Here is a 25,346-nt window from a genome sequence, read left to right on the forward strand (position 1 = left end):
TATTAGAATACATGTGATTCAAAAAAAATAATAATTAGAATACTAGTATCTATGTATATAACTATTATACTATATACAGATTTGACAATCACACAAACCTCAATCTCTTTTTGTTTGTGTTCTTCTTGTATTACTTTTTTTTTAATAACTGTAGTCATTGTAATATAGAAACGAGTAAATCGAAAGCCTATAAAAAAGATGCAACATATATATACAAATATGTTCTTCATTAAAATAAGGAGAAAAAATCAATTAAGTGATATATGATGATTTCAAATTACAAAACTTCTTTCTAAAATCATCAAAAAGATATTAAATTGAAAGATATATGAGAGAAAAATACAGAATTTTGTAATATAGAAAAATTGGTGAAAGAGAAAGTATTAATGAGAGCAAACATGGAGAACCAATCACATAAAATATGCCTAAACATAATAAATTAGGTGTGTAATAATAACTTCCCTATTTAATATTAATAATTTTCTAATTATTTATATTATAATTACTTTGCTATTTATTGTGTAATTATATCCATATAACATAAAAAAAGTGAACTGTAGCTATTTATTTTAAATGTATATTAATGTTTGCCATATTTTGTAGTTTTTCCTTAAATGTTTGCTATTTGTCCAATTCTCTCAAAGTAGTTTGGTTTGGGCCTTTTACTCAAGTACTAACGAAATCCAACTAAGCCCATCATAGATGGCCCTTTTAGTAACCCGGCCCAACATTGGACACACATATCCATCAATCTTTTCCCCTTCACCATAGATCCGCCATTGTCAAATCTTCCAATTTGACGCCATTACAGACGCATCACAGTTCTCCATCTTCGTAACTTTGCACCAATCGCATCATCACCATCATGATTAGAGGAGAAACAGTGGAATTTCCTTCATATTCTCATCTTAAAAAGGTTTGAATTTGATAATCTGTTGATCGCGTTTTTGCGGATTGTTTGATCTGAAAGAGGTATTTTTGAATACCCTTTTGCTTGAATCGAATATATTTTAGCGGTAGAAAGAAGTTTACGGACGAATATATAATTTATTTTAGGGTTAGGGTTTCGGGGATCTGTCGTTTTGCTGTTGATTAGCAAGTTAGTTTTTTTTTTTTTATGTTGTGCTGTGAAATTTTTGGTGATTGAAAGTGGGAAGCTGTTGTTTGCTGTAGAAGTTTGGGTTGATTTAGGTTGGAAATTGCTGAAGTTTAGTCTTTTGTTGATAATGAGGGGGGAGAGGAGATTTGGAGGAGATGCTAGAGGTCCACCACGGTTGCCGGAAAGGAGAAAGGATCGTGGTTACTCGCCTCGACAGAGGAATAGGAACAGGGATTACTCATCTCCACGGAGAATTAGGGATGAGGGTTACTCGCCTAGACGGAGGATAAGAGATAGGGATTATGTGTCTCCACGGAGGATTAGGGGCTCACCCCCAATGAGGATTCAAGAGCGGAAAAACTCACCACCAAGGAGGTATCAGGGGCGTGAATACTCACCTGTGGAAACTAACAGGAACCGCGATCGCTCACCACCAGTAAGGAGACGGAACCAGGAATACTCTCCACCAGGAAGGAATAGGAACATGGAGATTTCGCCACCAGCAAGGACTAGGAACTGGGAGCAGCACTCACCAGGAAGGAATAGGAACAGGGAGATATCGCCACCAGTAAGGACTAGGAACTGGGAGCAGCGCTCACCACGTGGACGGAGTAGGGAGCGTCACCTTTCACCTAGTGGCCAGATGATTAGTGAACAGCGGGGTGAGTACTTTCACGAGCTTGAGAGGTCGAGAAGGATGGGAATTGATGGTGGTGGAGACTTTGGAGAGTTGCAGAATGCCCGACCCATGAATTATGTTGGTGGAGATAGAGATTATGGGCCATCTCAGAGCTTGAGAATCTCTGATCGTGATAGAGGAAACACTGACATTCTTGGTGAACATTCACACAGGCTGCATGAGATAAAGGAGGGCTCAGGGAATGAGGACTCAACTTCTAATAAGTATCCATGGAGCCATTTGTTGGATAAGCCCAGAAAGTTTGATACTGTTAATGGGTCCAGAGAATATGGAGTTAGTGGTAGTAGAGTAAGCAGCGAGAGAGAAAATCGTGGAAGGCCTTATCCGGGTTTCGGTGATGGTATCATTTCTTCAGAAGCTGATAAGAGGGCGTTGTACTCTTCATATGAATCTCATCTCCCTGATGTTGGTGCACAGCCAAGAATCTCTGGCATTGGAAATAGTGGTGGCTACTCTTTGGCATCACGTTATTTGGATGCTGATCCTATCAAAGATGAGGAAATACATTTACAAGAAGGTTTCCATTCTCATAAAGCAGCAGGAAGAGGAGTGCCGACATCAATGGACCCATACATGGAGGACTCCTTGAAGACCAGACGATATTCAGAATTCAATACTGAGTACGCGATATCATCTCAATCTAACATGTTGCCCGGAGTTAATAAGGATGATATTGCCAGTTCATATGGTATAGAGGGCCAAATCCATTCACATGGTGGTAGACTGGACAGTGGAAAGGCTATTGAGTCTATTGGCCATGACGGATATGATAAAAGTCCCAGGACCATATCATCTCTGAACCCTGAAAAGCAAGTTAGTGGGTTCAGGAACTACACGGAGTCTTACTTTGGTCGAGCTGAGGAAAGGCGTGAAGCATACAGTTATTCTGACGTTCAAAGAGGTGAAGTTGGTAGTCCTAATGCCCTGTCTAGTGAATTCTATGGGAAGAGAGTGGGTTCTGGAGAAGTACATCTTCAAAATCTTCCAAGGAACATGGGATTGGGCAAATATGATGAATTTTCTCATCGGGAGATTTTGATGGAAGATAAGCCACGGGAATCTCTTTTTTCTTCACAAAGACGGTCACCGCCGGATTATTTTGAGTCCCGCAGAGCACTAGACCAAAGAAAGCCAGATTTGGACATATTGGATTATGGGGCTAATCGTCTACAGTATGAAAATGAATCACATCGAGGCTATGAAAGCTCCCGTAAAAGAGAGCTTCATAAGTATCAGATGGATGATGATCTTCTAGAAAGATCTGATGCCTTGTATAGAGAATACGACCCCCATTTAGAGAAGATAGAGGCAGGTTCTCGTGAAAGATTTATTTCAAGGGACTTGCCTGGATCATCTAATTTTTCTCTTAGAGAAAAACATGGCACAATGAGCAATCATGGTGCCGGAATTATGATTTCAAGTGATATAAGGACTGCACACATAACCCATGACCGTGGAGATGCTGATAAAATGCGGATCAGTAGGGATATGGATTCTGTAGTTATGTCTAGAAAGCCAAATGTTCCACGCTCTAAATATGCGAAGAATGGTAGGCCACACAAAGCCACTGCAACTATTAGTTCCACCAGAAACCTTTCAGTGTCAATGTTGAGACGTACAAGCAAATTTAGTAAATCTGGTGGAAGTGATATAAAGAAGCGGCTGGGGCCACGTTACCAGAATGTTGATGTTGAACGCCCACTAGGAACAAAATATAAATCTTCACTGAAGAAGCGCTTGGGACCCCGTATAGTGAAGAATCATGCACCTCCGCCGTGGGTGAAAAAGTTCAATTCTCATGAGCTCTCTAGAAATCAAGATACTTTAGATGAAAGTGTTGTTGAACCAGGTGATGACCCCAAAGAAGGTATTACTACTACAGCAAAACCTGAACCTCCTGAGAACTCTAAGGATTTTAAGCAGCTGGTCCAAAATGCCTTCTTCAGGTTCGTGAGGCACTTGAATGAGACTCCAGCTAAAAGAAGAAAATTCAGTGAGCAAGCTGGTAGTTTAAAGTGCCTCGTGTGTGGCAGGTAGGTCTGTCTTTTACATCATGAAATGTTTTAATAGATGGAGTAAACTCCTTCTCTTTTAATTGAACTTATTCATAACTATATTGCTGCGGTCAAGTCAGTGGAAGTAATTCATATTACTGGTTTTATGAGGACTCATTTGGCTAAAGTAAATAAGGAGACTAGCTGGGCTCCCATGAGGCGTTTTCATTCCATGCTGCTTCAACCCATGAAGTCTGTTGGAGTAAAAAAAAAAATCCTGCACGGATGGAATGAAATGTGCCTGAATACAGTCGTTATATAAGGATTTTTTTTATATATTTGGCTCTAAGTAGTGTGGTTTCAAGGATTACTTTATTGATGCATGGAAACTCCGGAGTTGGAGAAAAAGTTCAATTATGTAGGTCGGAAGTCTTATTGTTCAGGAAATTATATAACCCAAAGCTTAGGGCATTTCCTCTCGATCTGGCTAGTTAGCACCATCTCATATAAGGTGCTTATTATGAAGAGCAAATGTATTTTTTGAGTTAGTACATTTGCCCTTATCTTAAAATGGTGCTTACAAAGAAGATCAAATACCTTGGTTGTTCAAACAACCATGACTTTGAGGAAATGAAAAGGGAAGATGTTGAATGAGTTGCTAAAGAAACCTCTTCTGCTGTTCCCTTAAGTATTTGACACTAACCTGGATTTGACACACCAGATGTTCAAGTGGTGTGATTGCTTGGGAAAGGGGCTGTAGCTGAAGCAGTTTGTTTGATAATTGGGTTTAAATAGAAGCTATAACAGTTTGCATATTTCTTATTTTAAGTCTGATGATTAGTAGCGTCTCCACTTAACCATAGTCAATGTTGATCCTACTGCATGATCAAATAGGAGAATTTGCTTACATGTATACTCGACTATAGGCATTTGCATTTTTAGCGACTAATTCCAGATCTTGTTAGGCAGACATAGTTTTTAGCCTAGTCTTTGCAGATCCAGTTAATCTTTGTGAGCTTTGGATTTTGCTTCTCTCACTGGCTTATTTTGTATTGGACGAGATGAGAAATTTTTCTTGATGAGTCTTGTTTAAAGATAATGTCTGTTGTAGTTGCCACCTGAATGAAGAACTTAAGTAAACACCTGCAGTTCTGTTGTCTTTTGTGAAAACTAAATTCATTTTAGAGGTGTTTTTGGTTGGTAAGTTGAGTAACGGTCTATTTGTCTGTTTAAGTATCTAGAATGTCATTGCTTACCTTTTTGCTCCTAAATTCCATCTATATTTACTGTTTACTTGGAGAACTGTATAGCTTATTTTCTTTGCTTTGTATTGACCTTGTTTTGTTTCTGAAAACTTTATCGGACCTTTTCTTCATCAAGAACTTCACTGGACTCTTTTCTTTATGACGTCTTCTATGCTGTTTCAGAGATTCAGAAGAGTTTGTAGACTCAGAGAGCCTCGTGCGTCATGCATTAACATCCTCTAAGGCTGGTCTCAGATCGCAGCACTTAGGCCTTCACAAAGCTTTATGTGCTTTGATGGGATGGAAGAGTGCAGATTCTCATGAAGATAGTTGGGTTTGTGAAAAGCTATCCAATGCTGAAACTGTGGCTTTGAAGGAAGATCTAATCATCTGGCCTCCAGTTGTTATCATCCATAACAGTTCCATAACTAGCAGCAATCCGGATCAGCGTGTGGTTGTATCAGCTGAAGAGCTCGAGTCTAAGCTGAGAGGTAAGTTACTTTTGGTGGTCTGAAACACGCTGGATACATTTGTTTGGTTATAAAATCATGTTATTAGTGTGTCAATAAAATGGGTCGCGGGGATTAATAAAAAGCTAGCCACCCGCTCATTCCCTCCCTTTTAAAAGGCAATACAATTAGAAAAGGATATTACCTGTACTGGTTCAAATTCCTTTACTTGTGGACTTTTACCCTCAAACTCGTTCAAGAACTCGGGCATATTTTATTTTTGATGAAGACATTTGTTTCACCTTACTTCCTCTAGGGACTAAGAAGAGATATATCTCAATTCGAAAGGATATTTCGCCTCATTGTTTAATCGATTTGCTGCTTGATGAGATTTTCAGATGTTCGATTGCTTTTATCCTTGTATCCGCTAGTTTAGCTGAACAGCTCTTTGTTACAGATATGGGCTTCGGGGAGAAGGCCAAGGTTTCTCGTGGTAAGCCTGCAAATCAGAGTATTCTTATGGTGAAGTTTAGCGCTACTCTCTCAGGTTTGGAAGAAGCAGTGAGACTGTGTGATATCTACGCCCATCGGAAGCATGGAAGGGCGGATTTCCAGCGTATAAGTTCTGGTCAGTCTGGAAACAATGACGATGAAACTAAAGAACCATTGACAGACAAAGTAGGTAAAATCCTTTATGGTTACCTTGGAATTGCAGAAGACCTGGACAAAGTTGATTTCGAAACGAAGAAACGAAGTTCTGTGAGGAGCAAGAAGCAGATCAAGGTTATTGCAGTTGCACCATGAGAAGGAAAGACCAAGTTTTAGTTTGGCAGGGCAAAAATATATGTTCTGAATGATAGCTAGACACTTTGGCTTTGGGTTTTGCTTTTGCTTGCAGCTAATTATATTTTGCTATCTAACTTGATGAAAGTAGATACACCCAAATATCATCATATATATATATATATTATTATATATATCATCATATCATATATTATTATAAGTTGGAAGATTTTAAGTTCAAAGTTAGCTTATTAAAATGCCCTTCACTTATTTATTAAATTAGAAAATGTCATTTACAAAATTTGAAAATTAAATAAATAATGATAGCAAAACAGTTATTTTTTAATCTTTAATTATTGATCCTTTGAGTTTCTGCAGTTAAACTCATTCCAGCCGAACTTAATGCGTTACACTAAATTCAATACTTAAGATTGAAGATAGATAGTCATAATCTCTTTGATTACAATTCAAAAACGTTTCATGTCATATTTTTCTTAGTTATTGTTGATCAATGTTCATATAATTTTCTCCACCTTTTCATATTCTTTACATTACAAAACTAGTTTTCTATCTCTCATTTTCCATTCATTCTCATTCTGCTAGAGATTATTTTTTTCCAGGTATATTTATCCTTTTTATATATGTATGTGTGGTTTAAGCCTCAATCTTAATATGTTTAGTGATATAGTGTTTGATATGAAAAGGGAATGATTATTTTTAAATTAGAACTATTTATCCCAATTTTTTAAATTAATCTTTTGATTCGTATAATTAATTTTCATCTTATGAAAACAAAGATCAAAAGATCTTCGAAAATGAAAATAATGTTCGTCAATTTTTTTATTTTCATTTAAAAAATACTATTGTATATTTTTTTAAAAAAAGAATGTAATTCATATAAGCACAAAAGAAAAAGATTTTTATATTTGTGATTTCAGCAATAACTAGAATTGCATTTATTTCTTCTTCATGTCTTTGCTACTTTCGTCAAAGACTTTTATATCTGTTTAATATTTTTTTCGAGTAGAAATTCATTGTAAACTACTTCAATAAATAAGTTGTTTGATCTGGAAAAACAATTAGCTATTCATAGACATATTCATACCATAAGAGATTAAATCATAACTAAAATTGTTAATTTCTGCATTTCTTATTATATAACTGAACTTTATAACGAAATATTTAAAATAAAATATTAAGGAACAAACGTACAACGCACATTTCAGATACTAGTATTATTATAAGTGGGAAGATTTTGAGTTTAAAGTTACATTACGAAACTGTCCTTCACCAAATTAAAATATTATAACACGTCAAATTATTTAGATATTAAATGCACATACAAAATTCATTAACTATTTTTTATCTTGAGAAAAATTGAAAAAGAAATTAAATGTGGAATTAGAGAGTTCATGTATCTATTTCATTTGTACTACATTATCAAAAATCATGGAATTTTAGAAGAAAAAAAAGATGAAACGTTATTTCTAAGTGAAACAATGAAGAAGTTGGAAAGTCATTACTAATTGATAAATTACCATTAAGAAAATAACTTTTTACAATAAATAATAAATGGTACATGTCCTATGCATAATATATATATATATATATATATATGCTGAATTTCAAAAGCTCTATAGTAATTAAATGTAGACTAATTTAATTTAATACATATAATCAATAAATCTGTTAAAGGAATCCCAAAGAGCATCAAAGAAAATTGTTTCCATTTTTCTCATGGACATATTTCAGTTGAGTAGGATTTCTTTAATCTTTGTTTTACGACTTCTTTTTCATTATTTTTCTCTTTTCTTTAAAGCAACATTTACATGAAATAATAGATGATGAAGTATGTAGAGTTAATGAATATATAATGGAATCAAAGAATTGCCGAATTTAAACTTTGTGGGATGATATATGAAGGTTACCATTTCCATAATCAACATTAGCAAGATTCATGAGGTATGAAAGAAAGAAGATTGATTTCTTTGAAAGACTGATTTTTATAAATTTCATTAATTGATTTATTCTTTATAGTTTCTTATGATTATATTATTTAAAGATGAAAAACAATGTGTACAATTTAATATGTTATCACTGTATAGTGTATTTGTTGGGAGTGTTAAATGATATATTGCTTAATTATTTTCATTTAATTAGTTTCTAAAATTTTGTTCCATGTCATTATTTACTAAGGTTTAACGGATCTTTATTTTAAATTTTATTATGATTATAAATATCGATAAATTAGAGTGTTGATGCAATTTTACTATACTAGATGGATTGTTGATCTTGAAAGAAAATTGAAATTGCCACTAAAATTATTTTTAAAAACTCAAAGGGAAGCTTCAAAAGCTTAGATAATTGATTTCTCCGGTATACTGATTTTGTTAGTTTAATCCATTGGTTCATTATTTATAGTTTATTATAATTACTTTGTTTTATAGATGAAATACAATATTGCTTTATTATTTTTATTTAATTAATTTCTAAAATTTGTTCCCTGTCATTTTATCAAGGTTCAATATATCTTTAGTTTTGAAAACAATTATTGTGGTGATGGAAAAATAAAGTTAAAAAGTTAAGTAAGCAATTTAAGATTATTTCTTGTGATGCAATTGACATTGGATAACACGTACGATGCACGTGTCCAGGAACTAGTATTATTATAAGTGAGAAAATTTCAACTTTGAATTATGATTTTACTCCTTCATTAAATTTAAATATTATCAAAATGTTAAATTATGATTATATGGTATTAATTCATTATATATCTACATAGAATCAATTTTAAAATGGAGTTTGGTAGATGAAGTGTTTTATTATTATTAGAAAAACTATTGAAATATTAAATAATAATTATATGTTAATAATTCATTATATTTTTAGTAGATGAAGTATTTCGTAACAACAAAAGACAATAAATGATATCCTTTAATTCTCATAGATGTTAGTGATTTCATTTCATTTGCTGGGCGGAGTTGGCTAGAATGAGAATCAACAAGCAAAAGCTCTTCTTTGTATCAAACTAAAGCACTAGACAATTCTTTTGTTTGAAGGTGTAAAACATATAACTAACGTCGACAACACAATGTAATATCACAAGTGGAGTTCGTATATGCAGACCCTATCTCTACCTTGGGAGGTTGTTTCCGATGAACCCTTTGGCTCATAGAATAAACATATAACTTAGTATCTAAGGTGAACTTTAGTGTATTCAGATAAATTTCTCCCCTTCTACCTTTTTTGGTGGTTCAAGAACTTGATTCCATAAGCAAAAACAAAGAAAAACAGAAGAACCCAACCAACATGAGCAAAAACCACAGCTACAAGAAAGTCATGATCATATCCCAAATATTCTTTCATGAACTGATTCACCTGCATTTTCACAGTTACACCAGGGATTTCAAGTTCATCGATTCTGTCTCCCACCTGAGACGCGAAAATCCCATATATTGTCCAAGCAACTGGAGAACCCCAATAGTACCATCTCCACCACACTGGAATTAACTGTACAAAGTTAAAACCAAAACAAACAAACAAACACCTTGTAAGTTTTTAGCTATATCAAGAAAATGTTCAAGTTTTGGTTGCTAGTAGTTTGTCTTACAGGACGAGGAACAAGGAAACCGGAGAATAAGTTCCAGAAGCTGAGGAAGAAGGACATGACGATAGCAGCGATTTGATAACCAGGAGTTAAAGCAACAACCATCATGCCATACATGGAGAAGTAGGTGAAGCACATGAATATGAAGTAGTAGAAGTAAAAGAACTTTGCTGCTGTCCATTCATATCCAATCATTGAAAACAATAGAAGAGAATAAATAAAAGTCTGTACTGCAACATATATGGTCTCTATAGCCACCTGCAAATCACATAAAACCGAAAAAATCTCATAACCAACTGCTATACTTTGAGAAACTTGAAAAATGTCAATATTTCTTACAACATACTGCGTTTGTTGAGGATGGTAGGATGTATGAGACCTTACCTCTACCTTTTCGGACAGAGAGGCTGTTTCCGATAGATTTCTTTTTGTGAATATTAAATATGACTAATTGTCTAATCAATCGATATTAAAAGGATTCAAAAGTGCTTATGGGGAAAATTTCTGGTTCCGCTACTAGACTAAGAGATCAGTGAAGATCAAGCATGTATTCAGGGAAGTTTATGTGATACCTGAGCAAATGCATAAGGCAATTCTGAATACATTCCAGCAGCCCTTTCGCGATAGAAAACTGTTCTTTCAACAGCCACAACAGATTGTACTGCAGAAGCATTTGTGGCTCCAAGAAACATGACAGCTGCATAAGTAGCTCCAAGTAGATTAAGCAAGTCTTGTTGTCTGTATCTGTTTCACAGGATAAGAAAAAGTCAAAAACATTTCACAGTTTGAAATTCGTCAACATAATCGAGCTTATAACAAAGAAGTTCAGGATTACATTTTGTTCCCTTTATCCCAAAAGATGACACCAAACATAATCCCAATGATTACTGTCATGAAGAATCTGATTGCATTATATTGAGAATTCCTCCAGTATGACCAGTTTTGTTTCCAGAAACATGCCTTGCACTGAGTTAAGAAGGACTGGGAATATTGAGTGGGGAAGTAAAGATCCTCCGAGCGCGGTGCTGGTGTGCTGAGTTCCTTGATTAGCAATTGATTTCTCCTGCAATGCAAATTGAGACTCTAGTTAATATCCCTCCGTCTTTCCCTTTTTAGTCCGTTTCAGAAAGAACGCGGTTTTTTTTCTTTTTTGACAACTCTTTACTTCTAACTTTTCATATGGCATGTGGCATATTGGTATGCTCTACGTATCGTTCGTTTAAGACAACAAGATTATGTCAAGTCATAACCATAACAACAGATTAGCTTAGCAGTATCCACAAGAACTTACTGATAAAGATCAGACTTGGCATAGACTTCAGCAAAATCGACATCAAGTTTTGCTTCCATAGAAGATGAGCTGACATCAAGCATCCATGTAGCTGGATTATCGCACTCTCTAATTTTAGGAACCCCTCGTATGGCCTGCAGAACGAAAAAAATGAAGTTTAAAATTAAAAACCTTTTGAATTATGAGAGAAGAGAGTTCTGATATACAGCCTCATCATTCTTTTATTCCCAAGCCCGCTAAGGAAAGGACAGACTTAGAACAAAGTTTCCGTGTGGTTGATTCCTAGGCGTAATGCTTCTACCTGTATGCTGTCTATTAGTGCTAGTAGAGTAGAATTAGACCATAATGCAGAACATTTAGACATAATCATTTCACTGGAATACTAGAATCGAGAATGAAACATAGCATTTGATGTTGCATTAATCAAGATACATGACAGAAGGAAGTTTTCTATTTCCAAATTTCACCTTTAAAAAAAGGCAGAGGATTGAGAGACAACTAACCTCAAAATATTCAACCATCGTTTGGGAACGAGCGCCAAGAGGTCCAGCATATATTACTTGTCCTCCTCTTTTCATCAAAAGTAGCTTAAAACAACAAATTTGGTTTTATCATGACTTATTTTACAAAATGGAATTATGCCTATACATGATAGAGTCGATAAATACCTCATCGAAAGCTTCAAAAATATCTATGCTAGGCTGGTGGATCGTGCAGACGACTGTTCTTCCTGTATCCACCGTCTTTCTGACAGTACGCATAACAATAGCTGCAGCTCTAGCATCAAGTCCTGATGTAGGCTCATCCATGAAGATGATGGATGGATTAGCAACTAATTCGACAGCAGTGGTCAGCCTCTTTCTCTGTTCAGTGGAAAGACCGTTTATCCCTGGGAGCCCAACAAGAGCATTCCTCAATGGTTTGAGCTCTACCAATTCCATTACTTCTTCCACAAACATCTGCACTTGGAAAGAAACAAGGTTAGTGAAACCATCACACAGTTTGTATTCAAAGTGAACCCGTTTCAATATGTTTGTTTGGTTTTGACTAAGCTCGGAGTTAAAGAAAGTAAATAAGACTTTTGAATCTTGTGGTATTAAACTAAGGATATTTGGAATGTACCAAAGTGCCCTTTTAATCTTGTGGTCTTAAACATGTTACGTGAAAAATTATAAGAGTTGCCATAAACGGAAAGAAGCATTCTTTTTATAATGGACTTCAATAGAAAGTAAGACAAACAAAATTGAAACGAGGGGAGTGCTACTATCTTGCCTCTCGTATTTCTGTCTTTACATCGGAGGGAAGACGAAGCCAGGCTGAGTAGAGGAGAGATTCATAGATTGTAACATATGGTGAATGAATGTCATTTTGTTCACAGTAACCACTGACTCGAGCAAACGTTGTCTGATTCTTTGGGTAACCTGAAATCTTTATGCTTCCTTCTATGTATCCACCTGTCTTTCTACCTGCTAAGACATCCATCAAAGTGGTCTTTCCAGCACCACTGACACCGACTAAGGCTGTAAGAATCCCCGGCCTAAAAACACCACTAACATCTCGTAAAAGTTGCAATCTATCTTCTTCAATTCCTTGAGTCTTCATTTCCTGATAAAACAAAACTTCCATGTTTAGAGAGCTATAGTGATAATACAATCACTACGCCTCAGTCCCAAACAAGTTGGGGTCGGCTATATGAATCCTGACTATTCCATTTAATCTCAACTACTCACGATAAGCCTCATAACAAAGAAACAGTGAGAATCATCAATAAGATTGGAAAAAAAAACTTACAGCAGGCATATCAACATAATAATTCACATGGTTGAATGCTAGTGAAAGTGGCTTAAACGGTAAGACCATCCGTTTTCTTGATTCCTTAATCGGTAAAGGAACAACACAGCTGGTGTTTACTTGAGAACATGTTGCTGCCATCTGAATACCTGTGGTAGTAATTATTACACGACGAATTAGTCTCAATCTGTGTGTTTATTCTAGCTCTACAGGTTAACCTTAAAGGATGACAAGTCACGAATACAGCAAAGAGAAATTCAAAGACTTCTGATGGCTTGTATAGAAGTCCAAACTTTAGAAGATATTAAATACTCCCTCCGTTTCAGTTTGTTTGTCTGGTTACGACTTGACACAAAGTTTAAGAAAGTAAAAGTCACTTTTGAATGTTGTGTTTTTAAATTAAAGATACGAAGAATGTACAAAAATGTCTTCTAATCTTGTGGTTTTAAACATGCCACGTGGAAAATTAGAATAAAAAAGTTGCCAAAAAAGGAAAGCATCATTCTTTAAACAGACTAAAAACGAAAGTAAGACAAAAATTGAAACGGAGTGAATAATTCATTTAGTTTATTGATTAAATCTATCTACAACAGCCCTTTTCTGTCTCTTTGATTACTTCAATCATTTCATTTCCATTACAACAAAATAACTGAAGAAGTTGCTGATTGAAAATGTACAAAAACAGAAATCTAGAAGTTACTTACCTCCAACTTTTCTTTTTTCTTGTGGGCTACTGTTGTTTTTGTCGTCGTCCTCAACACTGACAGATTTAATATCTCCGAGAGCTGAGATTGATCATACTTTGAGTTAATATACCGCGATCTCTTTACAATTGAGTTGTGAAAGTTAATGTCATAAAAAGGGAACATACGATTTAAAAACGTCAAAGCTGCAATGAAGAGGACATTGAAGAGAAGTGAGAATCCAAAAAGTGCTGCAATGCATATCCAATACCAAGTTTCTGTGGTAAATAAGCCTCTGTCATGTAGAAGAGTCTTCCCTACTGTTGGTTGGGAACCATTAGTTGGCTGTGACAAAAGAACGAAAAAGTTAGAATCCGTTATCCTTGGTGTGTTCAATTGAAGGTGAACGGAAATCAGGTCTTACAGCACTCCATCGATCATCTAGAAACTCGTTTATGGCAATTGCATTCTGTCCATACATCATAGGGGACAGATAGTAGCCCCAAATCATCCAATCTTGGATGTCATCTGTATAAAACATTCTAGTATTTCAGCACTAGAAATTTAGTAAAAATGATTTGAGGCATAGAGCTAAAGCAATGGAATTGTGACCTTTCGAGACGATGAAGCCTCCAAGAATAAACACAAGAAGCAAAGTGAAGGTTCCAAGTGTGTTTGCAACTACTTGTGTTCTTCCTGCTGCTGCAATAAACCGGAACAAAGAGAGAGCCATTTGATGGACACCGACAAATGCCAATAACTGCTTGAAAAACCTGAAAGGGAACAAAGATTAGTAAACTACACAGTACAGTAGTACTAAAATGAATGAAGCTTCACATGTCAAGTGAATGTGCAACTAACCTGCTGGCTGCAGGAGCAAAGCCAATGGTGTAGTATGTAAGGATGATCCATATTGATGATTCCACTAATGAAATAGGAATTTTTAGCACCCAAATTGGCAAGGCAAAAGCCCATGCTGGATAAAATAAGCTATCTCTCTGCTTGAAAAACACAGGAAGCCTAAAAACTGTCATCGCGAGCTCTTGCATCCCATTGAACATCACATTGATCAGACTGAAAAACAACGCGCCCCAGAACTTAGCGGAATCTTTTACATTGCCAGCTTTCATTTGTGTTCTTAAAAACACTGTCAAGGCAATAGTTGCCATGATAGTGATTTGAGTAGTTTTAAAGATGTACAAGAACGAACTTCGTTTCATCAGCAGCCATTCCCTTGAAAAACATGCCTTGAAGAGTTCCAAGTTGGAAATACCATATTTATTTTTCACCAATGCTGCACGATGGACACTGAACTTATCATATGGAATCGTAAGTTCTATAATAATTTGTTCACCAATCTGAAAAGAATTGAAGGACTCAGCAAACTCGGGAACAGATATATATACATATGGCCTGCTATTTCTGAACCAATATTGTTCTTGGTCTTTCTTGGAAGTAACTTCCACTAGAAAATCTGCAATTCCTTTCCTTTCTGGACATCTAAATCCCATGTATTCGAAGAATTCAAGAACGTTTTCTTTCGGACCTTGGTAAACAATTTGACCTTCTGAAAGCAGAATAACATCATCGAATAGTTCAAATGTCTCGGGATCAGGCTGTAAGAGGGAGATAACCATAGTTATATCGTTAACGTGAACCATTTGCCTCATAAACTTGACAATCTGATAGGTGGTGGAACTGTCCAGCCCCTTTGATATTTCATCCATGAAAAACGCTTTCGCTGGTCCAACCAACATTTCCCCTTCATTTCATTAAAAAAAGACAATCCATTAAGGAAAGTATAATGAAAAAATGATGAGCTCGAACATAAGAAAACGGTCAAAACAACGAAGAAAGATAGACTAAGAAATGACATAATACATAAACAGAAACTCAAACTTGGCTTTTAGCTGGCAAGTAAGACCTCCAACTTTGATAGTGCCCATCTAGACACCTCAACTTGGTCTCAACTGGCAACTAAACACTCCAACTCGTCTCAAGTGTGTCTCATGGACACCACACATAAACTTTGGAGGTGGCTAGATGATCATTTTGTAAGTCGGAGAGTTCAACTGATACTGTGGATATGAGTTGAAGTGTTAAGATGTGCACACTCAAAGTAGAGTGTTTCTTTGTCAGTTGATGCCAAGTTTGAGTGTCTATTTATGTATAATTTCCTAAGAAATATATACCAGTAGTGACACGTTTCTTTTGTCCACCCGAAATGCCTCGTCTCATATCATCTCCAACCATGATATCAGCACAAATATCTAATCCAAGAATCTGTTTGGAAACGGGACATTACTTTTAATATAATGGATTTTGGCACAAGCAAGAAAGTTGACACCTAAAAAGAAAAAAAAAAACAGAAGTTACAGACCTTGAGTACATAATCTGTAATTAGACTTGTTTCTAGGCCTTCCATTGCTGTGGCTTTCATAAATGCATCAATCTGAGGATCTGGCATTATACCCGCTTCTTTCTCTCGTCTCGACAACTCCACCAATAAGTCATATCTGGTTCCAACACCCAAGCATCTTCCAGCAAAATCTAACGTTTCACGAACTGTCATCTCTCCATGATGAAGATCATGTTGGCTAATATAAGCACTTGTTCTTTGAGGAACAAATTCATGAAATTCATGCCCACAATACGTAATTTTTCCTGTCACCTGCAAAATATAACTCACGATTCAGCTACAACAACATAACCAATATAATCCCACAAGTGGGGTATGAGGAGGGTAGAGTAGAGAGTACGTAGACCTTATCCCTAATATATAAAAGGAACAGTAACTACAACAAAATAGTGCGATAATCGAAGTACAAGAGACACTAGATAGTAGTAGAAATCAAAGGACAAAAAAACCACAGGAGATACACTATGGCCACTAGCATGGAAGGATAAGCAAGATAACACTCTACTACCTACTAACCTTCTATCCTAGTTTGTGTCCTTTGCAACCTCCTAAGTCTTATCTATGGTCATGTCCTCGATAAGTTGAAACTACATTGACATATAAGTAAACAATTTCTACGAAAGAGAAGTATCGGCATGAACATACCCTCAGACCGTCTTCGCTCTTTCCTGCAAGTGCTTTCAACAATGTAGTTTTTCCTGAACCAGGAGGCCCTAGGAGTAATGTCATCCTGAAATCAACTCAGCATAAGTGATAAGCAACAAGCTAAAGACAAAGCAAAATATAACTTAAAAAGATCAAAGCTTTGATGATTCAGTCATCTATGATTGAGTCGTGTAAACTTCTGAATAGGTATCCTACATCTAAACCAAATTACTTCTGGCTTAAGGATCTCTTTTTGTTTGCTCTAAAACAATTCGGAGATTCTCTAGAAGAAATGTGGGGTTCTGCTTCTGGCAGCGACATGCTTCGTACCACTTAAGGGAAAGAACATTAATCAACTACTAACTTAGGAATGAACTCAAAATTTTTATTTTTTACTAACTTTGTAATGTAAATCAAGAAACAAAGGCAAGCTTTTAGGATGTAAGAAGACAACATACCTTGATGGTCTTATAATTCCACTCACATCTTCAAGAATTTTTACGACTTTCTTTTTGGATGGAGAAAGATTAATCAATCCAAGAACAGCCTGTTCATGTCATAAGTTCAACTTAAGAACAAAGAATTCATATATCTTCTATAAAATCTCCTAATTAAACCGGAGCATTTAGAAAGAATGATTTATCTAGAGACTCTTCAAAGATGCTGATGCATGTGTGACGGATCCTCCAAATGTAGTGCATCTTTGGAGGTATCAACACGGGTATGGCAACATGTTTGGAGAATCCTTGTTTACAACTCTACTATGATTCTTTCTAATTTTACTAACAGACACGTGCGATCGAAGGACAGCCCCATACAATTCATCCTTGTTTTGGTGTTGTTCTTACTTTTCGTCTATGCTGCTCTGACCCTTCAAAAATGTCGTCAGGTGCATGTTGAACCCTCCATAACTAGCATATTTTGGAGGATCCGACACGGATGAGACAACCTTTTTTGGAGTACGAGTAACATAGCTTTTAGTATGACGAATACAATTTTGTGAAAAGGAGGAAAAACAGTTACCTCCATGGTATTCAAGGTGGAATTCAGCAGTGTAGGTAATGCTCTTGTCCCAACATATGCATCTCCTTCTACACTTAAGTTCTCAAATCTCACTTCAATTTTCGGGATCTCTATCCCTACCCTATTTCAGCGTAAAATTTTACATCAGTATAGTATAACATGCAGCATATTCATCATACTTAAAACTCTCAAATGATCAAAAACAGAAGAGTACTTGTATGTACATCGAGTTTAACTTTTATACACTGACAGTATAAACGATTGTTATGATGTCACACCATTTAAAAGAATACATGTAACTATTCATAATAAGTGAAATTAGTAACTAGAAAGAGAACATGTAACATCTTCATCGTACCTAAACTCTGAAATGATCAAAAAAAGAACGAAGAGTACTAATATTGTGCATCGAGTTTAACTTTTGTATACTGATAGTATAAACGATTGTTATTAGTAACGAGAACGAGAAATCACCTGTCAGTCCTATTTCTGAGTCTTCTAAGAAATTTCTCATTATCATCTTCCACAACCTTAAGTATACTCTCCATGAGTACCTTCCTATCTTGATTACCAAGATTAGTCATGTCAACTTCATGATGCACCACCCTCCCATTGCCTATCACCTCCTTCATCATCCCTTTTCTCATTCTATCGTACGTTGGCAACCGATCTATAGCAGCCCATTTTAGCTCCTTCTCCTCCTCCTCTGCCATCTCTCGCCATCGCGTACTATAGTTCTTCATGAAAAAATCATCCCTTTGCCCTCCTAGCACCTCCATAATACTTTGAGATGACCTCCAACTTGTTCCCCTACTATTACTACTTCTCAATCTTGCTAACTCATTCCCCACAAATGCCCCCTCCATCATTTTCAACACTTGTTATACCACTAATAGTAACACATCAAGAACAAGGAAAAGATCAAATCTTTTGAAGAGTTCCCGAAGAATGATCAAGATTTTAACCAGAGCGAAGTCAGTATTTTCACTAACATGATTCAAAATATAACGAAAAGAACTCACGAAGAAGCCAAAGGGATTCAACGTCTACTAATAACTTCAGAGCTTATGTATATAATGTAATTTTTCGACAAAGGGAGTACAGAATGAACAACATTTTGGAGAGTTGTTCATAAAACAATAATCAAATGAATTCTTGATCAAAGATTTTTTGTAGGATCATATAAAAAATAAAAAAAGCAATATTTTTAGATGTTGCATACAAGATTATCAAGAAATGTTTCAATTCAAGAATATAACTTTTTAAGTTTCTTGAGATACTATAAAACATAAAAATATCTTATATTTATAAAACTTTTTTTTTCTTCATGGTGGACTAGGCAATATCTTCTTTAGTACTTCCCCCAACCCCATAGAGGATAGTGGGGTGGTGAGAAATGATGAGGTTGAAGATTAACCAAAAAAGTGAACAATTTTTCTAAAAAATTCTGGTCAAATTAGGAGAAGTGAGTGTTTTTTTTCCTCTTTAAAACAGTTATTTTGCCATTTTGAGATATTATGTTATGTAAAACTTCCAAAGTCGAGACAAAGTTCTAATGCTATCGAATAGAGTAAATCGTTTTAATTACTGAGTTCTCAATTAGATATTTAGTCGTTTGAATTCGTAACTAATATTGTAGATTTGATGTTGAAAAATAATATGTACATTTTTAATTTTCCTAAAATTTGAGCGAGAACTATTAGCTTAAAACATGTAGGTCCTTGAGTTGACTTATAGCAAAATGAAACTCTTCATAGCTAAATGATATTTAAAAAGTAAAAAAGCATTAAATTATATCAATGGTATAAAAAGTTATTTACACATTCGATATACAACAATATAATCAGTGTTATTTTATAAGTTCGGTACATATATAATTTAAATAGGTGAGATTAAGATAAGAAAAGAGAAAATATTTGACTAAGTGGAGATTAATCTAACTTAGTTGACTTGTGAGAGAGGTTATGTTCCACTTTGAGTGATTTTTCTTTTATAATAATTAAGGTAATAAAGTTGATTAGTTGGGAAAACACCCATTAAACACATCCTACATAGTGTACTTCTGCTTAACTTTAAGTATTTTTTTAGCAATAATCATGGTAGACCAAAGGTACAACTGTTTAGACACAGAGTACAATATCACTTATAACTATGTATTATAAAAATGATCATATATACTTGTGTTTTATTTATAGAATTCATGTTAAACTGATCGTAGAACTAAAAGAACATCTGTTTACTTTTACTTGTCATGAATTAATTTCATTCTCTACTCGTTAAGTCGAGCACCAACGAGGGTTGTAGTGGATAGATAGAATCCTTTCATCTTAACCAGAGATTTCAAATTTGAGTATTGAGTATCAAAAATCCTATTAGACAGCGATTTATGAAGCACAAATTTGGATTAGTCGGAGTCTGAATGGGAGCATGAGACACCGGGCGAAAAACCAAAAAAAAAAAATAGTCTGAAAGTCAAGTAGGATAAAAGGTTAAAGACTGAATAATCCATCACTATCCTTGGTCATTACAGACAAAAGGTTTCTAATGCTTTGAAAAGCCAGTAAGAACATCTGATCTCATAACATACAGCTATTGGAAAAGCAAATTAGTCACCACTTGCACAACCTTGACATCCACAATGTACACATTCAATTACAGCAGTTTCCCTGAGGTGTTTGGGGACACGACACGCACAAGTAGTCGCAAAGTTGTGATCCCGGGGCTGTATGCAGTGCAAGCAGCAGAGACGCTCGTATCCAGGCTGCAAGTCGAATCCCAGGAAACAGGAAAGAGTTAAATACAAGTGACCAAATACAAAGGCTGGTAAGATGGGTTTTAGTGCCTGTAAATAAGCTGTAAGCCTGAAAAACGTTTGTTTACCGTCTCAGCAAGAAAGTATCTGATGGGTGATAAGAAGCAAAGGGTCAAACACAGTTCAATAGAACGGTGCAGGTATTTTAAAAAGATCACACCTCCTCTCCAAGAAAAAGAAGAAGAATCATTTTCCTAGAATGCCTATGAATCTGTTTCCAGAGGCAAAACATGCTAAATCTTGGTAAGCTTCAAGTTTCTGGAATAAAATACGCCTCCTATCTTCCAAACTTTTCCATCCATTAACTAGCATCTAACTAAGACAAACAATGTTTAATATGGATAATATGTTGAAAGATTAGTAAATATATGAATATTTCCCTAGAAAGGATATTAAAATCTAACAGACATAGATGAAGTCAGCAGATGAGGAAGAAAAGAAAAGAACGCCTTTTTTAGTTTTTCATTTTGTACTGTGCTTTTGGGCATTTGCTCTTGTTCCCTTGTCATGGGCAAATTGTCAAAAAAAACTAAAAAGATGAAGGGGTTTTGTATGCATCCCAAAGATGTAAAGAGAGAAAAACTGTAGCTATCACAAATTTTCACCCTCTTTATTACTTTTTCACTTTGACTTTAGATGAGCAAGAGGCAGGGCGGTTAACTAGAACAGACAGATTTTATAAGTTCCAAAGGAAGTTGCCATCAATTACCTTTTTCCACTTTGCAATCAAGTTGCGATCTGCATAACCTTGTTCCAAACAGAATTCATACAGCTCTTTAGATATTTCATTCCTTCCATAGTAAAGGTCATATACATATCTGCTCCTCTGATGTGCAACCTTGAATATGGGCCAGAGTGCTTCACACTTTCTTTTACCGTCATTAGAGTCATTGCCAGCTACCAAAACCCAAATAAAACAGAAGTTAATGGTCTGGAATTTCAATTAAAAAAGGCAAAATGGGATTGCTGAATTCCACCTAGCATCAAATTACTTACCTTCTCTCATTTTAACATCCAGTTCAGCTAACGTAGGCTCAATCAACTCCCAACCCTCAGGGTATTTTATACGGTTTGTCTTAACTCTAGGCATTTTCAGCTGCAAATAAAAAAATGAAGAGACTTATTCCATCTGTAAGACAACATAAAGAGAAAAGTAGCAATACCCCAATAATTTATGTACCAACAACATGAAAACATTTTTTTATAGGAAAATTAAGTTTCTTTATCGTCAATAACCAGCATCAAGAAGATGCTATGTCAGTACAAAATGAGTGAGGAATCATTCCCTGTAAGAGTGCAGGGAGTCTATGAATTCCACCATATTGACAGGATCATCTATTACTACAAAAGTACATATTCTGTAAGAATATTGAAAGTTCCCAGTAAGGATAAGGTTATATCCTGAAACATCTATGCTTCCTTCCATTCTTTGACTGCCCAAACATAGAAAAGAAATCATATTCCAAAGCATTCTCTGGCTCTTCTAAAACCTCTACCCCCACCCCACCCCACCCCACCCAAAGCTACTTAGTGCATCCACACTTCATCCATATAGTCCCAAAATCAAACCCAAGCTGCTTAATGCATCCACAATTCACCCATACCCTATTTGTTTTTTTCTTTTAACCAAGTAAGGATTTATCTTATTTACATCAATAGGTATTTCCATTAAGACAGCCTCTCTCTGCAGTAAAAAGCATCTATTGCACAGACTAATTCCTCACTTTGGCAAGTTGTCCTGTCTTAGACATTCCTCATGCAAAACAATTTATTCAAAACAGAAACTCTAGCCAGCAGCATTTGCTTTCCAAATCATTTTCCATGGCAAATGGCCAATATCCCATCATACTCTGCTTATAACCATTCATAAAAAGACTTAACTGAGAAATTATCATCCTTCATGCTGGCATTAGGTCTGGTACTCTTGAGTAGGATCCGGTCCGGTCTGACAGCTAACAGTTTCAATATTTCGATCCTCCAGATTTCTTCTATACTATAGGTTCCTCATCATCATTCAGGCAGTTGGCCAAGGGGCAAGATAACCTCACACCTCCCTCGATCTGTAGTTATCCAGCACCTTATCCTAATCCTATAAAAATTGTATCTTTTACCACAATGCAGTTTCAGTTGATTACTTCTGAAAACTCGTCATAGGTTCCTACTCTGTTACATACAGCCACCATGACAAGCATGTCGAGCTTTCTATCTAATTGTCTATCCACATCATATTTTTCTTTTACCAACTCCTTCCATAGCTCTTCCTTTTCTGCAGAATACCACAGCCATTGGAAAAGAAGGCTCCTATTATGAAGCCTTAGTTTCTTCACTACTAATTCTCCACTAGTTTTTGCTTTAGTCAACTGTCAGTGTGGACCATTGGATCAAATATACCTTCTTTCTTTCACAGCATCTCTTTACATCTCAAGTAGTCCAGTTGTTTCTCAACTTCGGTAAGAATTTGAACAGCCGAAATATCTAATACATTATTTATCAATGTCACCCTTCCTCCAAAAGAAAGATATTACTTCTTTCAAGGTCCTAGTTCCACACCATTTGATAACATCCGGCCAATCTGGCGGGACATATTCCACTGTAGTCCCCAATATGTGTACTTGCCAGCTCATCTACTAAATTTCTAGCATTCACCAAAAATATGCTACTCTTGGTCAAGTTAATGTGATACCCAGCAATAGCAACAACAGCTGGGAGCACTATTATCTTAAATATTCGACTACCACTACTTCAGCACCACACAGTGTGTATCATCTGCTAACAAGCAGGGCAATACTTCCACTATGCTTCTATTTACTTACCAATCCCAAAACCTTTTATCCACTCATATTTCACGGTCCATATTATCACCAAGATGAGAGACCCCATCACCCCTAGAAATAGAACAGGCATTTTGGCCATCATCTGCTAACAAGCAGGGCAGGATTATATCCTCTTAACTAAAGGCTAATTAGTCTGAGATCTTTCAATTCAACTGTCTATGTTCTTTGCTATTACAGCAATAAAGGCGGCACTAAAACTTTCCCAAAAAAGGTTCCCTTCAAAAAAAATTCCAACATTAACAGGCATCTCAGAAATAATGACGAAGGGCCTTATCATGAACATTGCTTATTACAACTGCCTTCACTTTCTCTACCAAAAATAGATTCATTTTTTTTTCTCTAAGGAATTTTGTAACATTATTTATACTCTGGTATTAAGAATATCAAATCATCATCCTATCAATCTGGTTCCGAATGCTCCATTTTCCTACAATAGTCTCTCATAGAATTCTAAAGATCACTCTTAAATCTCTTTTAAATCTTCCACAGTTTCCTCAATAATCTCCCGTCTGAATATATTTCTACACCTACTATGAGCATTGACCATTTCATGAAAAAACCATACGATGCAAACAGGGCTAAAAAACGAATTTTTCAGTTCTATAAAAACAGTGGAATTTTTCCAGAATTGCAACAACTATAAGGGTATCAAGTTGTTAAGCCACACTATGAAGGTTTGGGAGAGGTGATGGAGAAGGGTGAGGAGGAACATGTTTATTTCCGAGAACCAGTTCGATTTCATGCCAGGACGTTCAATTACAAAAGCCATCACATTATTCTCCCCATACCCCACTTGTGAGATTACAATTACAGTGGGTTGGTATGACGTTATTGTCATAATTAAAACAGTTGAATCCCCTAGACATAAGATAATTTTATTGAGGTGACAAAGCCCAAAGGATTTCAGAAATCGCTACCACTTTTGAATCCCTTTGTATAAATTCCTACTTCCACCACTATCTATGTTCAATCAAGTTTTGTTCCACTATCATCACATGAGAGATTCTAACAACATAACATACTCATTGTAGTCCCACGAAGTAGAGTCTAACAAGCTCGAAGAGTGCACACAGACCTTGAGGTATAGATATTATAAACAACAACATATTCAATATAGTCTCACGAGTGGAGTCTGTGAAGGACAAACTATACGCAAACCTTACTCCTATATTTACGAGTTAGAGAGGTTGTTTCCTATAAACACCCCGTTCAATGAAGCATAGTTACAAGGATCGTCATCGAAATTATCATTGCACAAAAATCCATAAAAAGAATTATAATCGAGTAACCGAAACAATTTTTGTGCACATAGAAGTTGTTCGAAAGTAGAGAAGGTGTTTAATTACCTTCGGCTATGGACGGAAGTATCTCCGATCGCCGGCTCCGGCAAGCTACTGCTACAACTACGGGAAGTATGCTTCTCCGTTTTCTGTGTTCGGCGACGAAAGAGAAAATATAGGAACAAATTACATAGATATCCCCTTAAATTGTCATAATTGTAGAATGCTCCCTATTCTTTATTATAACAGACAATTGAGTACCTCTTCTTTTTTCTTTTCCTTTTGGGATCCCAAAAGAAAAAAAAAGTTACCAACTAATTTAAAATTATAGGGTAAAGTGTAAACTTGAGAAATGAAAAAAAAAAAAAAGTAATGAATTCAACGATAATATACTTAATTTTTATAAGTGAGATTTAGAAAAAGTGAAGTATTCGTAAATCTTATGCCAATCTTTATGAATTAATGATGTTGTTTTCAATATTTGTTAAAACTGCTCATTTATTATAAGTATTGATAATCTGAAGTTTAATTCTTATTCTCGATGATCAAACTATTTCAATTTCCAAATGTCAATTTAAAAACTCATGAGTTTGTTTATAGATAGTTATAAACACCAACATTTTTAACATCTATTGTCATCATGAAAAAATGTAATGTAATGAATAAGTATGGTCTCTTTCTTAAATAAAGAT

The 25,346-nt window shown here is 35.5% G+C and overlaps 3 protein-coding genes across 3 annotated transcripts; 1 reads left to right on the forward strand and 2 right to left on the reverse strand.

Moving 5' to 3' along the window:
• The first annotated feature begins 740 nt into the window (after positions 1–740).
• Positions 741–6,489, forward strand: LOC101250274 (uncharacterized). The gene is made up of 3 exons (XM_004250978.5): positions 741–3,832; positions 5,221–5,528; positions 5,944–6,489. The coding sequence occupies exons 1-3, from the start codon at positions 1,227–1,229 to the stop codon at positions 6,288–6,290; spliced, it is 3,261 nt and encodes a 1,086-aa protein (XP_004251026.2). The 5' UTR covers positions 741–1,226; the 3' UTR covers positions 6,291–6,489.
• A 2,794-nt stretch (positions 6,490–9,283) lies between these two features.
• Positions 9,284–19,043, reverse strand: ABCG51 (ABC transporter G family member 51). Its single transcript, XM_004250979.5, has 20 exons — positions 18,203–19,043; positions 17,729–17,849; positions 17,164–17,252; positions 16,706–16,790; positions 16,022–16,312; positions 15,834–15,924; positions 14,503–15,403; positions 14,254–14,414; positions 14,066–14,169; positions 13,830–13,986; positions 13,663–13,743; positions 12,959–13,107; positions 12,440–12,772; positions 11,836–12,126; positions 11,671–11,754; positions 11,168–11,301; positions 10,712–10,939; positions 10,449–10,620; positions 9,880–10,134; positions 9,284–9,779 (listed from the first exon to the last, which is right to left on the reverse strand). The coding sequence occupies exons 1-20, from the start codon at positions 18,595–18,597 to the stop codon at positions 9,507–9,509; spliced, it is 4,395 nt and encodes a 1,464-aa protein (XP_004251027.1). The 5' UTR covers positions 18,598–19,043; the 3' UTR covers positions 9,284–9,506.
• A 1,162-nt stretch (positions 19,044–20,205) lies between these two features.
• Positions 20,206–24,822, reverse strand: LOC101250862 (protein BUD31 homolog-like). The gene is made up of 4 exons (NM_001366539.1): positions 24,721–24,822; positions 21,537–21,636; positions 21,250–21,437; positions 20,206–20,489 (listed from the first exon to the last, which is right to left on the reverse strand). Exons 2-4 carry the CDS (start codon positions 21,628–21,630, stop codon positions 20,334–20,336), a joined length of 438 nt encoding a protein of 145 aa, NP_001353468.1. The 5' UTR covers positions 21,631–21,636; positions 24,721–24,822; the 3' UTR covers positions 20,206–20,333.
• Positions 24,823–25,346: the final 524 nt, after the last annotated feature.

The sequence above is a fragment of the Solanum lycopersicum genome, chromosome 11 (genome assembly GCF_036512215.1).
Source record: "Solanum lycopersicum chromosome 11, SLM_r2.1".
In the NCBI taxonomy this organism is placed as follows: domain Eukaryota; kingdom Viridiplantae; phylum Streptophyta; class Magnoliopsida; order Solanales; family Solanaceae; genus Solanum; species Solanum lycopersicum.